General features: G+C 34.4%; 1 protein-coding gene and 1 long non-coding RNA gene across 4 annotated transcripts; one reads left to right on the top strand and one right to left on the bottom strand.

The window, feature by feature from the left end:
- LOC117682063 (uncharacterized) lies at positions 1-11,797 on the bottom strand. Of its 3 annotated transcripts, none has more exons than XR_010713369.1 (8): positions 11,750-11,797; positions 11,184-11,233; positions 9,025-9,605; positions 8,168-8,295; positions 7,530-7,604; positions 5,804-5,879; positions 5,347-5,458; positions 1-87 (listed from the first exon to the last, which is right to left on the bottom strand). It is a non-coding gene; the product is annotated as an uncharacterized lncRNA (long non-coding RNA). The 3 variants fall into 3 exon arrangements; XR_010713370.1 differs by having other exon boundaries at positions 9,107-9,605; XR_010713371.1 differs by lacking the exon at positions 5,347-5,458.
- On the top strand, positions 1,607-4,332 carry LOC117682326 (E3 ubiquitin-protein ligase TRIM71-like). The gene is made up of 2 exons (XM_066082843.1): positions 1,607-1,757; positions 1,957-4,332. The coding sequence occupies exon 2, from the start codon at positions 1,991-1,993 to the stop codon at positions 3,650-3,652; it is 1,662 nt and encodes a 553-aa protein (XP_065938915.1). The 5' UTR covers positions 1,607-1,757; positions 1,957-1,990; the 3' UTR covers positions 3,653-4,332.
- Positions 11,798-13,431: the final 1,634 nt, after the last annotated feature.

The following is a 13,431-nucleotide window of genomic DNA, read 5'->3' as shown; positions in this document are numbered from 1 at the left end:
GACACGATAGATAATTTATTCTTTATATTGTACAAAAGCAGCGATTCTGGTGTAGCAACAGTGGACTCCCAAGGTGGCCATGGGTATCTGCAGAAGTTGAAAAAAGAAGAAATTATTAAATTTAAAAAGGAAAACTAAAGGCACAAGGCTTCGTTGGAAAAAGACCCCCTCGGGCTGATATTGGAGTCTCGGGCTGATACAAGCTGTGATATGGAAAAGGGTATGTATTATTCTCTATATACAGTAAAGGATTTTCATGGATATCAAGAACGAAACACAGTTTATGTATCGTCAAGATCGCATTTACTCAAATCTTTAAGCAAGTGTTTTGATCTTCGGGGGGTAGGGGGGGGGTGTTCGTTAAAAATGTATGGATGGCAAAACCTAAGCGATTCGTGATAAGTGCGTGGTTTAAATGGGCATGGTAACGATTTTGGTAAATTTAATGTTTACAATGCTTCAATAAGGCATTTTTACTAGTAATTGGCAACCATAATTTGAGATATGTGAGTTACAGAGCTTACAATTCTTTTCTATGTAAACAAAGCTTTTGTTTACATTTTGCATGCTGAAGTGAAAATTCCAGTTTTAAACCTAAAATGAATGTTAAAAGCTAGGAACTGTGTTTATTTATGCTTAAAATGAATAAGAAGATCGACAAATCCGCGAAAAAGATTTTTAACTGCATGGTACATGTATATTGAATCTATGTAAACAAAAACAGGGCACGAGCCTTGTTTACATGGCAAAGAATTGTGAGCGCTGTATCTTGCTTAATTATAACTCTACGACTGACTCTCAAATTTCATTTTATCATTAGAATGCATTCCTAAAGCACTATAAACAATAAATCAGAAAAATAGAATTTGACAGAAATCGTGAATATATGCCCCTTTAAACAGTTCCGTGTGTTACTGTTGCTTTATATAAAAAAGAAACCAAACATAAAAATGCTAAAAGGTATAGTAGGTAACACACACAGAAATATAAAGGGGGGGGGGGGGGGGCTGGGAAAATGGGCATACTAATTCATTTTGAGATTGGAGATGCGGGTGTTAAATTTAACGAAGCTTCCTAGCCACAAATATGCTCAAACTGTTTTAAAAATATTAGTAAAATTTTAAAGTATTTTTTTTATGACACATATATGCGTTAACTTATGGAATATGGATAACTGATACTGAAATTAGAGAAGGCTAGACCTGGCAGCAATAAAACCACTTTCAAAAGTTGTGAGGGAATGAATTGATTTTTTTATAGGACTTTTACGCCCTAAACGTTGAGGCACCAATTCTAGAATGTTTCGGCACCAACATTTATTTTTTTCTCATTTAACTTTCACTTTATTGACAAACGTGTTAACTTGTTAAAATTTAAATATTTCAATAAGTTTGAGAAATATTTTTTCCAAAGTTAATTTATTTTCTTCTTATTACACTGATATCTGTCCACGTGTTATTTTTATATCTATACTATGCGTCCCAGGTCCTCTTTAGCCCCCCCCCTCCCCCCCGCATTAATACATTACAAAACTGGGAAAGTCAGACATCTTGCACATAATTTTTCATGTCATAAAAATGTCAGCTCCTGTCGCGGGCGGAGGGGAATTCTGGAATTGTTTGCTTTGTTTTGATGCTTTGATGTTATGCCACCTAAATAAATCCACCCCTGCTATATATAAGTTAATCACGTGACGATCACAAAGGCCAACAAGACCAGGAAGAAAAATACCGTGATCGCCATGTTGGACTGTAGAGGTTTGTTTCTTAATCACTCAGTAACTCTTTTCAAAAAATTGAAAAATGAAATAAAAAACAAAATGCGTTAAAAAAGGCATAATAACCAAGAAACCCGCGAACTATTATATACGTGTGCACTTTCGAAATGCAAGTTATATGAAAATTAATTGAATAATTTACTCAAATATGGTATTGTGATTGATTTTTTTTTCTTCAGAATATTTCTTAAAATCCCATCAAAGTGTCTGACCATGGACCCTGAGTACAACCTTCAGGATGTGTTACGGTGTCATCTCTGTGAGACCCCGGGCCCCCCTATGTACTGTGTCATTTGTAACAAATATCTGTGTAAAGCTTGTGAGAATGACCATATCTCAGATCTATCCAAAGAACACAAAGTGCTGCCATTTGAAAATAGGAGATATACTCCAAAATGTCCAAAACATCCCTTAAAAATATGTGAACATTACTGCGAACAATGTGACATTCCTATTTGTACAACATGTGCTTCCTCTAAAAAACACCGCAGCCATAAATCTATTGAAATAACGAACAAGATTGATCGAAGCAAAGAAATAATTCAAAAAGATTTACAAGAACTAGAGAAATGCATTTATCCCAAATACCAAGAGATTGCATCCATTATCCCAGTCCAGAAATCTGCTCTGAATGAAAACTCCCAGAAATTAACAACAGAAATCGACAAAAATGGAGAAGACTTGCACAGAGAAATAAACACCATTATCAGAAACATGAAATCTAACATGGAGGAAACGGACACCAAACACCTGGCTGTCCTAGATAAACAAGCAGATGAAATTAAACACACCATTTCTGAAATCACACAGACCATTACTGAACTAAAGATGTTAATGGACTCCAATGATGTCAGCCGTGTCTCTGCCTACAAATCCAGGAATGATGAATTCAGAAGATTGCCTCCTAAACTCACAGTGTCCTTACCAAGTTTTACCCCTCAGAAGATCAACAAAGAACAGCTTTATCAACAGTTTGGTTCTCTGTCAGCGTCATCTATCAAAACAGAAGAACATGGCTACACCATGGAATCTCCCGGTGCTGAGTCCTCTCCCCCGGACAGACCGCTCATTGATGTACCACGGATCATCACACAGATAGACACTGAGTGTGGAGGATTACGCAGTGTGTCCTGTCTGAGTGATGAGGAGGTGTGGACGTGTGGTTACGACAAAATCATGAGACTGTACAACCTCCATGGGGAACTAGTGAAGTCAGTCAAAACCAAGTCAGGGAAAGATCCACAGGACATAGCAGTGACAAGGAGTGGGGATCTAGTTTATACTGATTACAGAGATAGAACTGTGAACATAGTTAAGAATAAAAAGATAAAGACAGTGATCAGACTACGGGGGTGGGGACCTTGGGGTGTCTGTAGTACCTCCTCTGGTGACCTCCTGGTTGTCATGGACAGTGATGATGATAAACAAACAAAAGTTGTGTGTTACTCTGGCTCCACAGAGAAACAAAGTATTCAGTACGATGACAAAGGACAACCTCTCTATCCATCTGGTGGATACTTTAAATACATCAGTGAGAACAGGAACCTAGATATCTGTGTGTTAGACCCTAGTGCCGGTGCAGTAGTGGTGGTCAATCAGGCCGGGAAACTCCAGTTTACCTACACTGGTCCTCCCTCTAGTACCAAGAGATCATTCTATCCACTCGGCATCACAACAGACAGCCAGGGTCGCATCCTGACAGCAGACCGTGACAACGACCGTATCCACATCCTGGATCAGGACGGACAGTTCCTCCGCTACATTGACAACTGTCATTTACATCTTCCATGGGGTTTATGTGTGGACACCAGAGACAACCTCTTTGTGGCTGAGATAGACACAGGTAAAGTGAAGAAAATACAATATAACATGTAAACAAACTGTCTTTATAATGTTCAAACTATTTGTTTATGTATTTACATGTAACATTAGTGAAGGAAATCGATATTACAAATGAAACAAACCGTGTTATATAATAATCAAATGGTTCATGATATCAAATTACATTTAAATAAAGTTCTCAACTGACAACAGCTAAATATTACATGTAAATAACATGAATAAATTAAACTTGTTTGATAACATGTTTACATGTCAACAGTCTGTATTACATCTTGTATGTGAACAAACTACATGTAACTGACTGTGGTTACATAATGTATGTCAGCTGACTGATTGTTTTATGTATTGGATGTAAACTAATATTAGACTAACTGTGTTTATGTATTGGATGTGACTGTCAACAGACCAAATGTGGTACATATTTGATACTCCAAACATTGCGTGCAATCAAACTGAGTGTGTAATATCATTATATTTAATATATGTTAAATTTGAATACAATGTATATTGTTTATATGTGTATATTAAATAATAAATGTAAATAAACTGTATAATTATGACGTGTGATTGATTACATCAATAACATAGGTTCTTGACATTACATACATTTTCTTCTCAGAGGTAGAAAGTTCTCCTAACTTTACACTGCTATATAAAAGTACATCATCTCATAGTTAGGAAAACCATCTACCACTGAGAAGAAATATTTGTATTATCAAGTGCTTAATCAGGCATCAATTAAACAATGAAATGCTTTCATGTTTTCATGTGTCATGTGGGTATGGAGACAGTGAGAATTGAAGAAAAAATATGTAAATCTCAATCGCCTTAGCTGTTCATGTAAAATTGATCGTTATTGTCGATCAGCACGTTTCACAGAAGGAACAGCCAATTTTTCCATATATTAAGGTTACCATGGTTACTATAACTACTTGAAAGTCTGAGGTTATTACCCATATATGGAAGAATTACCTATACCTTCTATGCAATGTACTGAGAAAACTGGGAACTTGCAAACTTGCTTTTAATGAATAATTGAGGTTTAGAGAGAAATTAAGAGAGATAGAGAGATGTAAATATATTTGATACAAGAGGCCCATGGATTACACTGCTCCCCTGAGAAAAATTAGCCATAATAAAATCAGCTTTATGGAGTCAAATACAAAATATTTGGACAATTTATTAGAAGAGGTCAAGTATAAAAATATCTTAAAACTTGACCTCCCATTGTGGCCCCCACCCTAACCCAGGTACCCTACTTTCAAATCTGAAGAAACTTGAATCAACTGTATCTGAGGATGCTTCCACACAAGTTACAGCCAATTGGTTTCTGAGAATAAGATTTTTAGAGATTTTTCTCTATATATCCCTTAGTAAAAATTCGACCCCCTCCATGTGACCCTACCCTAACTCTGGGGATCATGATTTGAACAAACATAAATCTACACTACCTGAAGATGCTTCCACACAAGTTACAGCTTTTCTGGCCAAATGGTTTTTGAGAAGGAGATTTTTAAAGATTTTACTCTATATATTCCAATGTGAACATTAGACCCCCATTGTGGCTCACTTTACCCTGGGGGATCACTTTTTGAAGAAACATAAATATACACTATCTGAAGATGTTTCCACACAAGTTCCTTTCCTGGCCAAACGGTTTTTGAGAAGAAGATTTTTAAAAAAAATACCAACACACATTAATAATTATTTCAATAATTCTTAATTACCTCCTCTGAAAAGATGACGTGGCCCTTCATTTTAACAAACTTGAATCCCCTTTTGCAAATAATGCCTTTGGCTAAGTGTGGTTAAATTAGACCCAGTGGTTCTGGAGAAGTTCTAAAATATAAAAAGTTTATGGACAGATGGACAGACAGACGCCTGACAAAAAGTGATCAGAAGAGCTCACTTCAGCTTCCAGCTTAGGTGAGCTTAAAATAGTTTCTTTGGGTGATTCATATATGTGCTATGAAGGTAGAAATCATTGCAGAAAAAAATTACACAACCCACAGGGTTATTTATGTTTTTTATCTGCAACGGTAGCTACTGTCAAAACTGCATGTACCATCAAAGAAAGCATTTTATTCTTTTTTTAAAAATAATTTCAGAACAAAAAGTTAGAAATTTCATGAACAACTTATTACTGTATTGGGATCAAATTACACTTAGCTTTAAGGTACAAACCTCCGATAAACAGTCCGTAGATTCTAAGCTGGCTGTGATAGTAGTAACTTCCCAGCTGTTATTATATCTCCAGGGTCTGAAAAATGCAAAAAAAATTAAGTCATACGGGAAAGAAACCGAAATGTATATATATTTAGTACAATTATTTCAAAATGTAATCTTTATTGAAGCCCTAGGACGTCGACTGCAACATCAATTATATATGTCGATTTCTTGATGATTCAATTTTTTCTATGAATATCTATAGTGTTGAAAATTCAAAAATATGAAAGCTGCACTTTTGATCTAATAATTCACCAGTAAGATGTATGAGTTATCTTTCTTTGACTATAGTCACTTAGATTTGTCTGATGATCAATACACCATATTGAAATTCAGACGGGCTTCTAATAAAGAATTATCTCTGAGTTTCGGTCTTCTATATATTCCAATGTGAAAATTAGACCCCCCTATTGTTGCCCCACCTTACCCCTGGTGATCATATTTCTAAGAAACTTTAATCTACACTACCTAAGAATCATTGCTTCCACACAAGTTACATCTTTTCTGGCCAAACTATTTTTGAGAAGATTTTTAAAAGAAATACGATCACATTTTCGATAATTCTTCATTATAACCCCTTGAAAAATGATGTGGCCCTTCAATCTAACAAACTTGAATCCCCTTTACCAAAAAATGCTTTGTACCAAGTATGGTTAAAATTGGCCCATTGGTTCTAGAGAAGTCTAAAATACAATAAAAGTACTGAAGTTCTGTCGGGAGATGATTTTATTAATTATTATCATTTTTAAAATCAACGATATTTTATTTTGCTTGGCAGGTAGTTTCTAATCTGTATTTGAAATATGCACATTTTTACAATATGAATTCTCTAACTTTTTCGACAAGAATTTCGAGAAAACCCCAAGTTTCAGACTCCATAATTGATTCCATCAAACTGTGTATCAGTAATCGAAATGAGTCTCAAAATTGTACACGTCTGGATCCAAGCAATATTGAACTCAAGTCTCGTTTAACAAGACGCTCGGCTATCTCCGTTAATCTCCGACTACCAAGAGAGACTCTCTGCTTGTCGGAGTTTTTATGGAAACAGCCGAGCGTCTGCTTGAACGAGACTATATTGAACTCTGGCGGAGGAATACATACAACTACAAAAAACAATTAAATTGTTCGTACTATATAAAATCTGACTATTTTTCAAGGTATTTATAAATACATTTATTTAATTGAAACACAATGGTACAGCAAACAGTACACTAAATTTATCTACTATTTTCAAGATCTACGTCTTGTCAGCGGTGATGATTTGTGCTGAGGTCCAAACACTGTTTCACTTTCGGTATGCCAGAGTTACTGCATAGGAGAGTTGATTAAAATCAACTCCCAAAAAAGTTTATAGACTAGCTGATAGACAGACAGATCGACACCAGACAAAAAGTGATCAGAATAGCTCACTTGAGCTTTTAGATTAGGTGAGCTAAAAATGGTACATTGGTGATTCATGTATGGGCTATGAAAGTATGTAGATATCATTGCAAAAAAAATTACATAACTCGCTGGGTTATTTGTTTTTTTCTTCTTCAATGATAGCTACCATCTCACACCCCCATGTTCCACCAATGAAAGCATTTTATTGTGGTTTTTTTTTTTATTTTAGAAGAACTTTAATTATGAACAAATTATGACATTATCAGAATCAAATTACACCTAGCTTTAAGGTACAAACCTCCCAATAAACACTCCGTAGATTTTAAGCTGGCTGTGGTAGTAGTAACTTTTCAGCTGTTATTATCTCCAGGGTCTGAAAAATGTTAAAATTTTAAGTCATCGCGATCATGGTGAAGAAACTGATATAAATATATACCGGTATTAAGTACAATTATTACAAGATTTTATCTTTATTGAAGTCCTAGGACATCAGCTGCAACATCAGTTATATTTGTCAATTAATTTTTTCTATAAATAAGAATATCTATAGTGTTGAAAGTACCAAATATGAAAGCTGCACTTTTGAATTAATAGTTCACCAGTTATATGTATGAGTTATCTTTCTTTGACTATAGTGTGAGTTATTTCCCTTTGATTAGTCTGATGATACTGAGTTGAAATTGGCCAATCTATTTAAAATTAGATCCTTCACGCTCGATCTCGTATTTGATATGTCACAGCGAGATAAGAGATCGTGAAGGATATAATTTTAATTAGATTTGAATTTGGCAGGCTTCTTATAAAGAAGCATCTATGAATTAAAGGTCTTTGATATATATTAGGCAAAGGAATGTACCAATGCTTTACTTAGAATTCTTGCATAACCACTGGTACCTAAAAATAGTTGATATTCTGAATCTTTACCTATACTAGTACCTGTTTACATGTATAAAGTTTGACCCCTAATGTCATGGATCCGATGCTTGACCAGCTCAGTGATCAGACATCCTACTTCAGAAAATCGAGTTACTGGGAGAAAATGCCTTTCAGACCTGTGATCAAATCTGGAAATAATTGGTGATACATGTAGTTAGTTAGAAATAATTAAATTATATTTTTAAAAATACCTTTTTTTTTTGCTCACTCGATTTTGATATAATATTTTACTAGAGTTATTGGCAATATAAAGAATTGAGGCAACCCCCCCCCCCCTAAAAAAAAAAACACCAACAAACAAAAACAAAATATTACAGAAACCCCCCCCCCCAAAAAAAAAACGCACAGTGCCAGTGATTGTTATAAAAGTGATATCATATTAAACTTGGACCGAAGGAATAAAAATAGGGTCTTAGACGTGTTTCAAAGTAATACTAAATGAGAGCACATTGATATGACGTCTTCCGCCAGTTTAAAGGGTGTATATTCCTGATATAACCGTCAGTTTCTAAGTCCAAATAAGACCATTTCATGGGCGTCCCTATTGTATCTAAGTGATGTAATTTTGTATATAAGGCAGTTTAAAAGATTAACATTGCAAAATTACAGAGGTCTAGCTATCTATTATAGATACAAACAATTCAATAAATAATTCTGTAATATTTTTGTTTAAGGAGATATTGAGGATTAGCATAACAATGATACATTTAGCTTTAAAAAACCATGAAAAGAAATTTAAGTACTGGTGAGATCAGTGATGAGGAGGCAGCAAAGTAGTAAGAAGGGTGTTCTTGCAAAACAAAGAAGGGAGGAGTACTCACAAATATGTATACACAAACAGCATATTTTAGGCAAACCTGTGTTACTGTTCATTTCTAGTGTTTATGGCTCATTATGTAGAGTTGATCGAGTGAATTCATGCGGAACAGATAGTTTTACCTTTACGGTGTCCTAATATAAGAATTTTGCAATAAAATACAATCACAGGATCTGTATGGTGGTTAGGGGTCCTCCACAAGATCTGCATGGTGGTTTGGGATTCTCTCAAGGATCTGTATGGTGGTTAGGGATTCTCCACAGGATCTGCATGGTGATTTGGGATTCTCCACAAGATCTGCATGGTGGTAATTAAGGGATTCTCCACAAGATCTGCATGGTGGTTTAGAATTCTCTAAAGGATCTGCATGGTGGTAAGGAATTCTCCACAAGATCTGAATGGTGGTTTGGGATTCTTCATATGATCTGCATGGTGGTTAGTGGTTCTCTATAGGATCTGTATGATGGTTTGGGAATCTTCAAAGGATCTGAATGGTGTTTAGAAATCTTTACATGGTCTGTACGGTGGTCAGGGATTCACCACAGGATCTGCGTGATGATTAAGGAATCTTCACAGCAATTTTCAAGAGAGAAAATCCGGCAAACCAATTGACACCATTTCCTAAAGCAGAGGAAGGCAATTTCAGAGATGCATGATTAATTTCAACAAAGTGTCTGAAATAGAATATATCATACTGTAATTACTTAAATATTGCTTAAATATACATATATGACAACAAACATCTAATCAAAATTCTCAATATAAATCTAGACTCCGTCACATTGATACATTGATATAGAAAATTAATGTCACATATTAGTAAATGTAAAGAAATTACGGTAATTAGGATTTTAAAAGGATCGATGGTTGATTGAGGTACTACAATATAATTAATTAAAATAAATACACAATATGACAATAATGACATTGAGGCAGTCAAACATACATTTATGTCATCAAAAATTTAAGCAGTCAAAATAATTGATAAAAATGTATATTATAACATACATGTAACTGTACATAATGACCAGTTAGCCTGCAGTTAGCCGAAGGAAAGTAACTCTATGTCTAAACTGTTACCATTCTCTACATTTTTACCATATAGTATTCATGTATCTGTTTAAAGCTAGGTTTAACTGTATATTCTTAATTGACCAAAATTGTGCAATTTAGATGCAGGCTGTAAATTAGAACAAACTTATGGGGAAATTCCTGAACAAAACCTAAATTTAAAAAAAAAACCAACATCTGTGAGCTGATGCTCAATAGTAATAACCCCTCTCTGCTATGAATATACAAAATAAGCAAAGTTGTCATTTAGCAGGAAGTTGATGTCCCATTGTAAAAATTATATCCCACGATATGGCATGCCGAAACAAATAGTGTGTTAAAATTTCAAGCATCTGCGATAAATAGATGCTGAGGAATCTTCGACGAAAATTTGTTTGAAAATTTTGGGCTAAAAATAAACAAAGTTGTCATTTAACAGAAAGTTGACGTACAAAAACATATCCCACAATATGGCATGCTTAATCAAATAGTGTGTTAAAATTTCAAGCACCTGTAATGAATAGTTGCTGAGAAAAATGCGACACAAACTTTTGTTACGGACTGACAGACAGAAGGATGGACAGATAAACAAACAGACAGACACATAAGGGCAAACAATATACCCCCTTCTCCTTTGGAGTGGGGGTATAATAATCTTTCCTTAGCAATATCAAACCACATTTATAGCTTAGCTTTCAGAAAGGCATTAGTTACAGGACCTTTTCACTCCAGTATGGAAACACCACACATTTAAACTTAATTCAAATGACTTTGTATTCTCTTATAAGTGGAGTAATTAGCATATACATGTATTGCATCTAACATATTGTTTGACACTTAATAAAACCAATATTGATATATATATAGCCCATCAGCCCCATTTACAGACAGAAACCTCATATAATCCTCAGGAGAATTTGGAATATTTTTTACCAGCTGTTGTGCTTTGATTACCGGGTAATGCAACTTCGGGCAGGCTCGTTACACACTAAACAGCTTTTTTTAAAGTAAGGGAAAACCTAATAAAATATAAAGGGGTGAGCCGAGCTCTTTTTTACTATGCGCCTGCTTGGTATGTAATTGTGTGATACTTATAGCTATATACACTGTTGGTTTAAATTTTTCAAGACATCAAAATAATGCACGTACTTGATCCTGACAGTTCTTGTCAAGCTGTGCTTTCCCTCTTCAATGATGGTCTGTTGAAAATAAATCATAATTTATTAGATAACAGTGAATTGTCACTTGAAAGTGAGCATTCATAAGTACCGGGTAAGTAAAATTGTACAGAGCAGATCAGTGTTATAGAACAGATACCATTTAAAGCAATACCGACAAGAAACATATCATAAAACTCACCAGCATATTTGTCAACACCCAGTTCTTAGATTTATCGAAATGGAAATTTGAGCGTGTTTTAGATTAAATTACTAATTAAGGTTTAAAGATATTTGACAGATGTGATAAAAATCGTCATCATATTGACTTCTGGCTTTTTTATTTGATTTTAACATTAAACAAACACAAATTATTCTCCACAAAGAAGACTGAAATACACAAAAGCAAATGAACACCACTGATTGAACTATCTGACTATCGCATTTTTTCATTAGATAAAGGATTGAAAAAATATTTCAGCAGAATTATGCCATTTTAACTCTGTATTTGAGAAAATATTCCAAAAAACTTATTTAACGTTTCGAGTTTCGTACTACCTGAAATCAAACTTTTTCTTGTTCGTCTGTAGACCTCATTTGTGGACACAGACCACAATTATTTCTCCCTCTTATTCCTTTATACAAAAATAAATCATTTAAAAAATTCCACCCGCTCAAATGAGTTCAAATACAGCATACCTATAGAATGACACTAGTCCAACAACATATCCAAACTACAGGAAAATCAATCGAGAGGGGACTGAGATGTGGCCCCTAAAATAACCCCTACCATGAAAAATTCACTTTCACTTTGGAATTTGTGTAAACATTGGCCTCTTTACACCCTTTCTATTGCGCCTGTAAAGATAATTTTTCTAAAATTTTTCCTGCCTGTATTTTTTTTCAAACCTTCTTCTTTCCATCCATGCCATAAAAGGAACCAAATTCGACCATTTAGTACCCCTAGGAATTTTTGAAATAATACATACATTTTTAGAATGGAACTACTTGCGTGGTCAATGAGCACGGGGTAAAAATAGTGGTATGTGACCTAATAATTACACAATTCTTCTTTGATTTTGATGAAACTTGGTAGGTAGACACTTATACCCATAATACACCTCCCTGTGAAATTTGGCGGGAATTGTATATTCTGCATCAGAGTTATAGGCCTTTGAAATCTGGTCCAGGAAGGCTGAAATAACATACAAATCTAGCACGTTACACACAATATTCAAATTTCAAGAGCTACATTTAACATTAATTACTTGTCAAAAGTTTCATTAATCTATTACATTCATGAACCTAACATGTCTACATGATGATGCTAATGATGATTTAATTCTTTTACACTTGGAACTATTTTTTGGAAATTTTTGAAAAAAATACCCCAAATATGGCTAAATTTTTCATAAAATGCCAAAAATGAAGCATTTAATCACATGCTATGAGCTTGAAAAAATATTTAAAAAATTCTGCATTAAGTTTTCTATAGAAATCAGGTTTTTGATAAATATACAGTGGCTAATCCGTTTACATTAAGCAGATAATCACATAGAACCATTCACACATTTTCAGGAAATGGCACTTGCTGACCAAAGTAGATTAACTCAGAGTACACAGGGCTGATATGGATAGGCATAAAATGCCTTTTGAAACAAAACTAACAATTTAGAAGAATTTAGAATGAATTCTATTTGTCCATTCATTACATATACACTGAATAAATTACTTAAATGTACCCTAATTCATAAGGAGCCTTGGTTCATGAAAACTGTACTCTTAAAACAAAGGGAGATAACTCTACACATTAAAATCCAAAGTAGGGATTTTTTATAAACATTAACGAGAAACTATTTTAGAAATTACAAGTCCATCACCTTCTTTCAGCATTATCTGGTGTGATAAATCTTGAGGAGATCATACCTTTTGTAGCGAGGATTCACCATTCAAAGTCATGGGTTTCTACATACATTGTGCATTTAGAGGTGAAAATGTCTGGTATGTTACCATGAACTATGATGACCAAGACTCAAATTAATGATGAGAGTGCCAAAAAGATATTACTACAGTATTACAAATAGTAAAGCTTCTAGCAGACCTCATATATCTTGGGCAATCACTGTTCAATGCCAGCAACCAAACTCATACACATGCTACATTTGTTGGTAGTTACATTTCTAGGACACAAAGAGGGGAAAAAAACTGACATAATAAGACTCTAAAGCAGTAATTTAAAT

This window comes from Magallana gigas, chromosome 4 (assembly GCF_963853765.1).
Source record: "Magallana gigas chromosome 4, xbMagGiga1.1, whole genome shotgun sequence".
In the NCBI taxonomy this organism is placed as follows: Eukaryota; Metazoa; Mollusca; class Bivalvia; order Ostreida; family Ostreidae; genus Magallana; species Magallana gigas.
The sequence above is the reverse complement of the archived record's forward strand: the minus strand, read 5'-3'. Positions and strand labels throughout refer to the sequence as shown.

Excerpts from the sequence above, each read along its gene's own strand:
- LOC117682326 (XM_066082843.1), top strand. The coding sequence starts at position 1,991 with ATGGACCCTGAGTACAACCTTCAGGATGTGTTACGGTGTCATCTCTGT.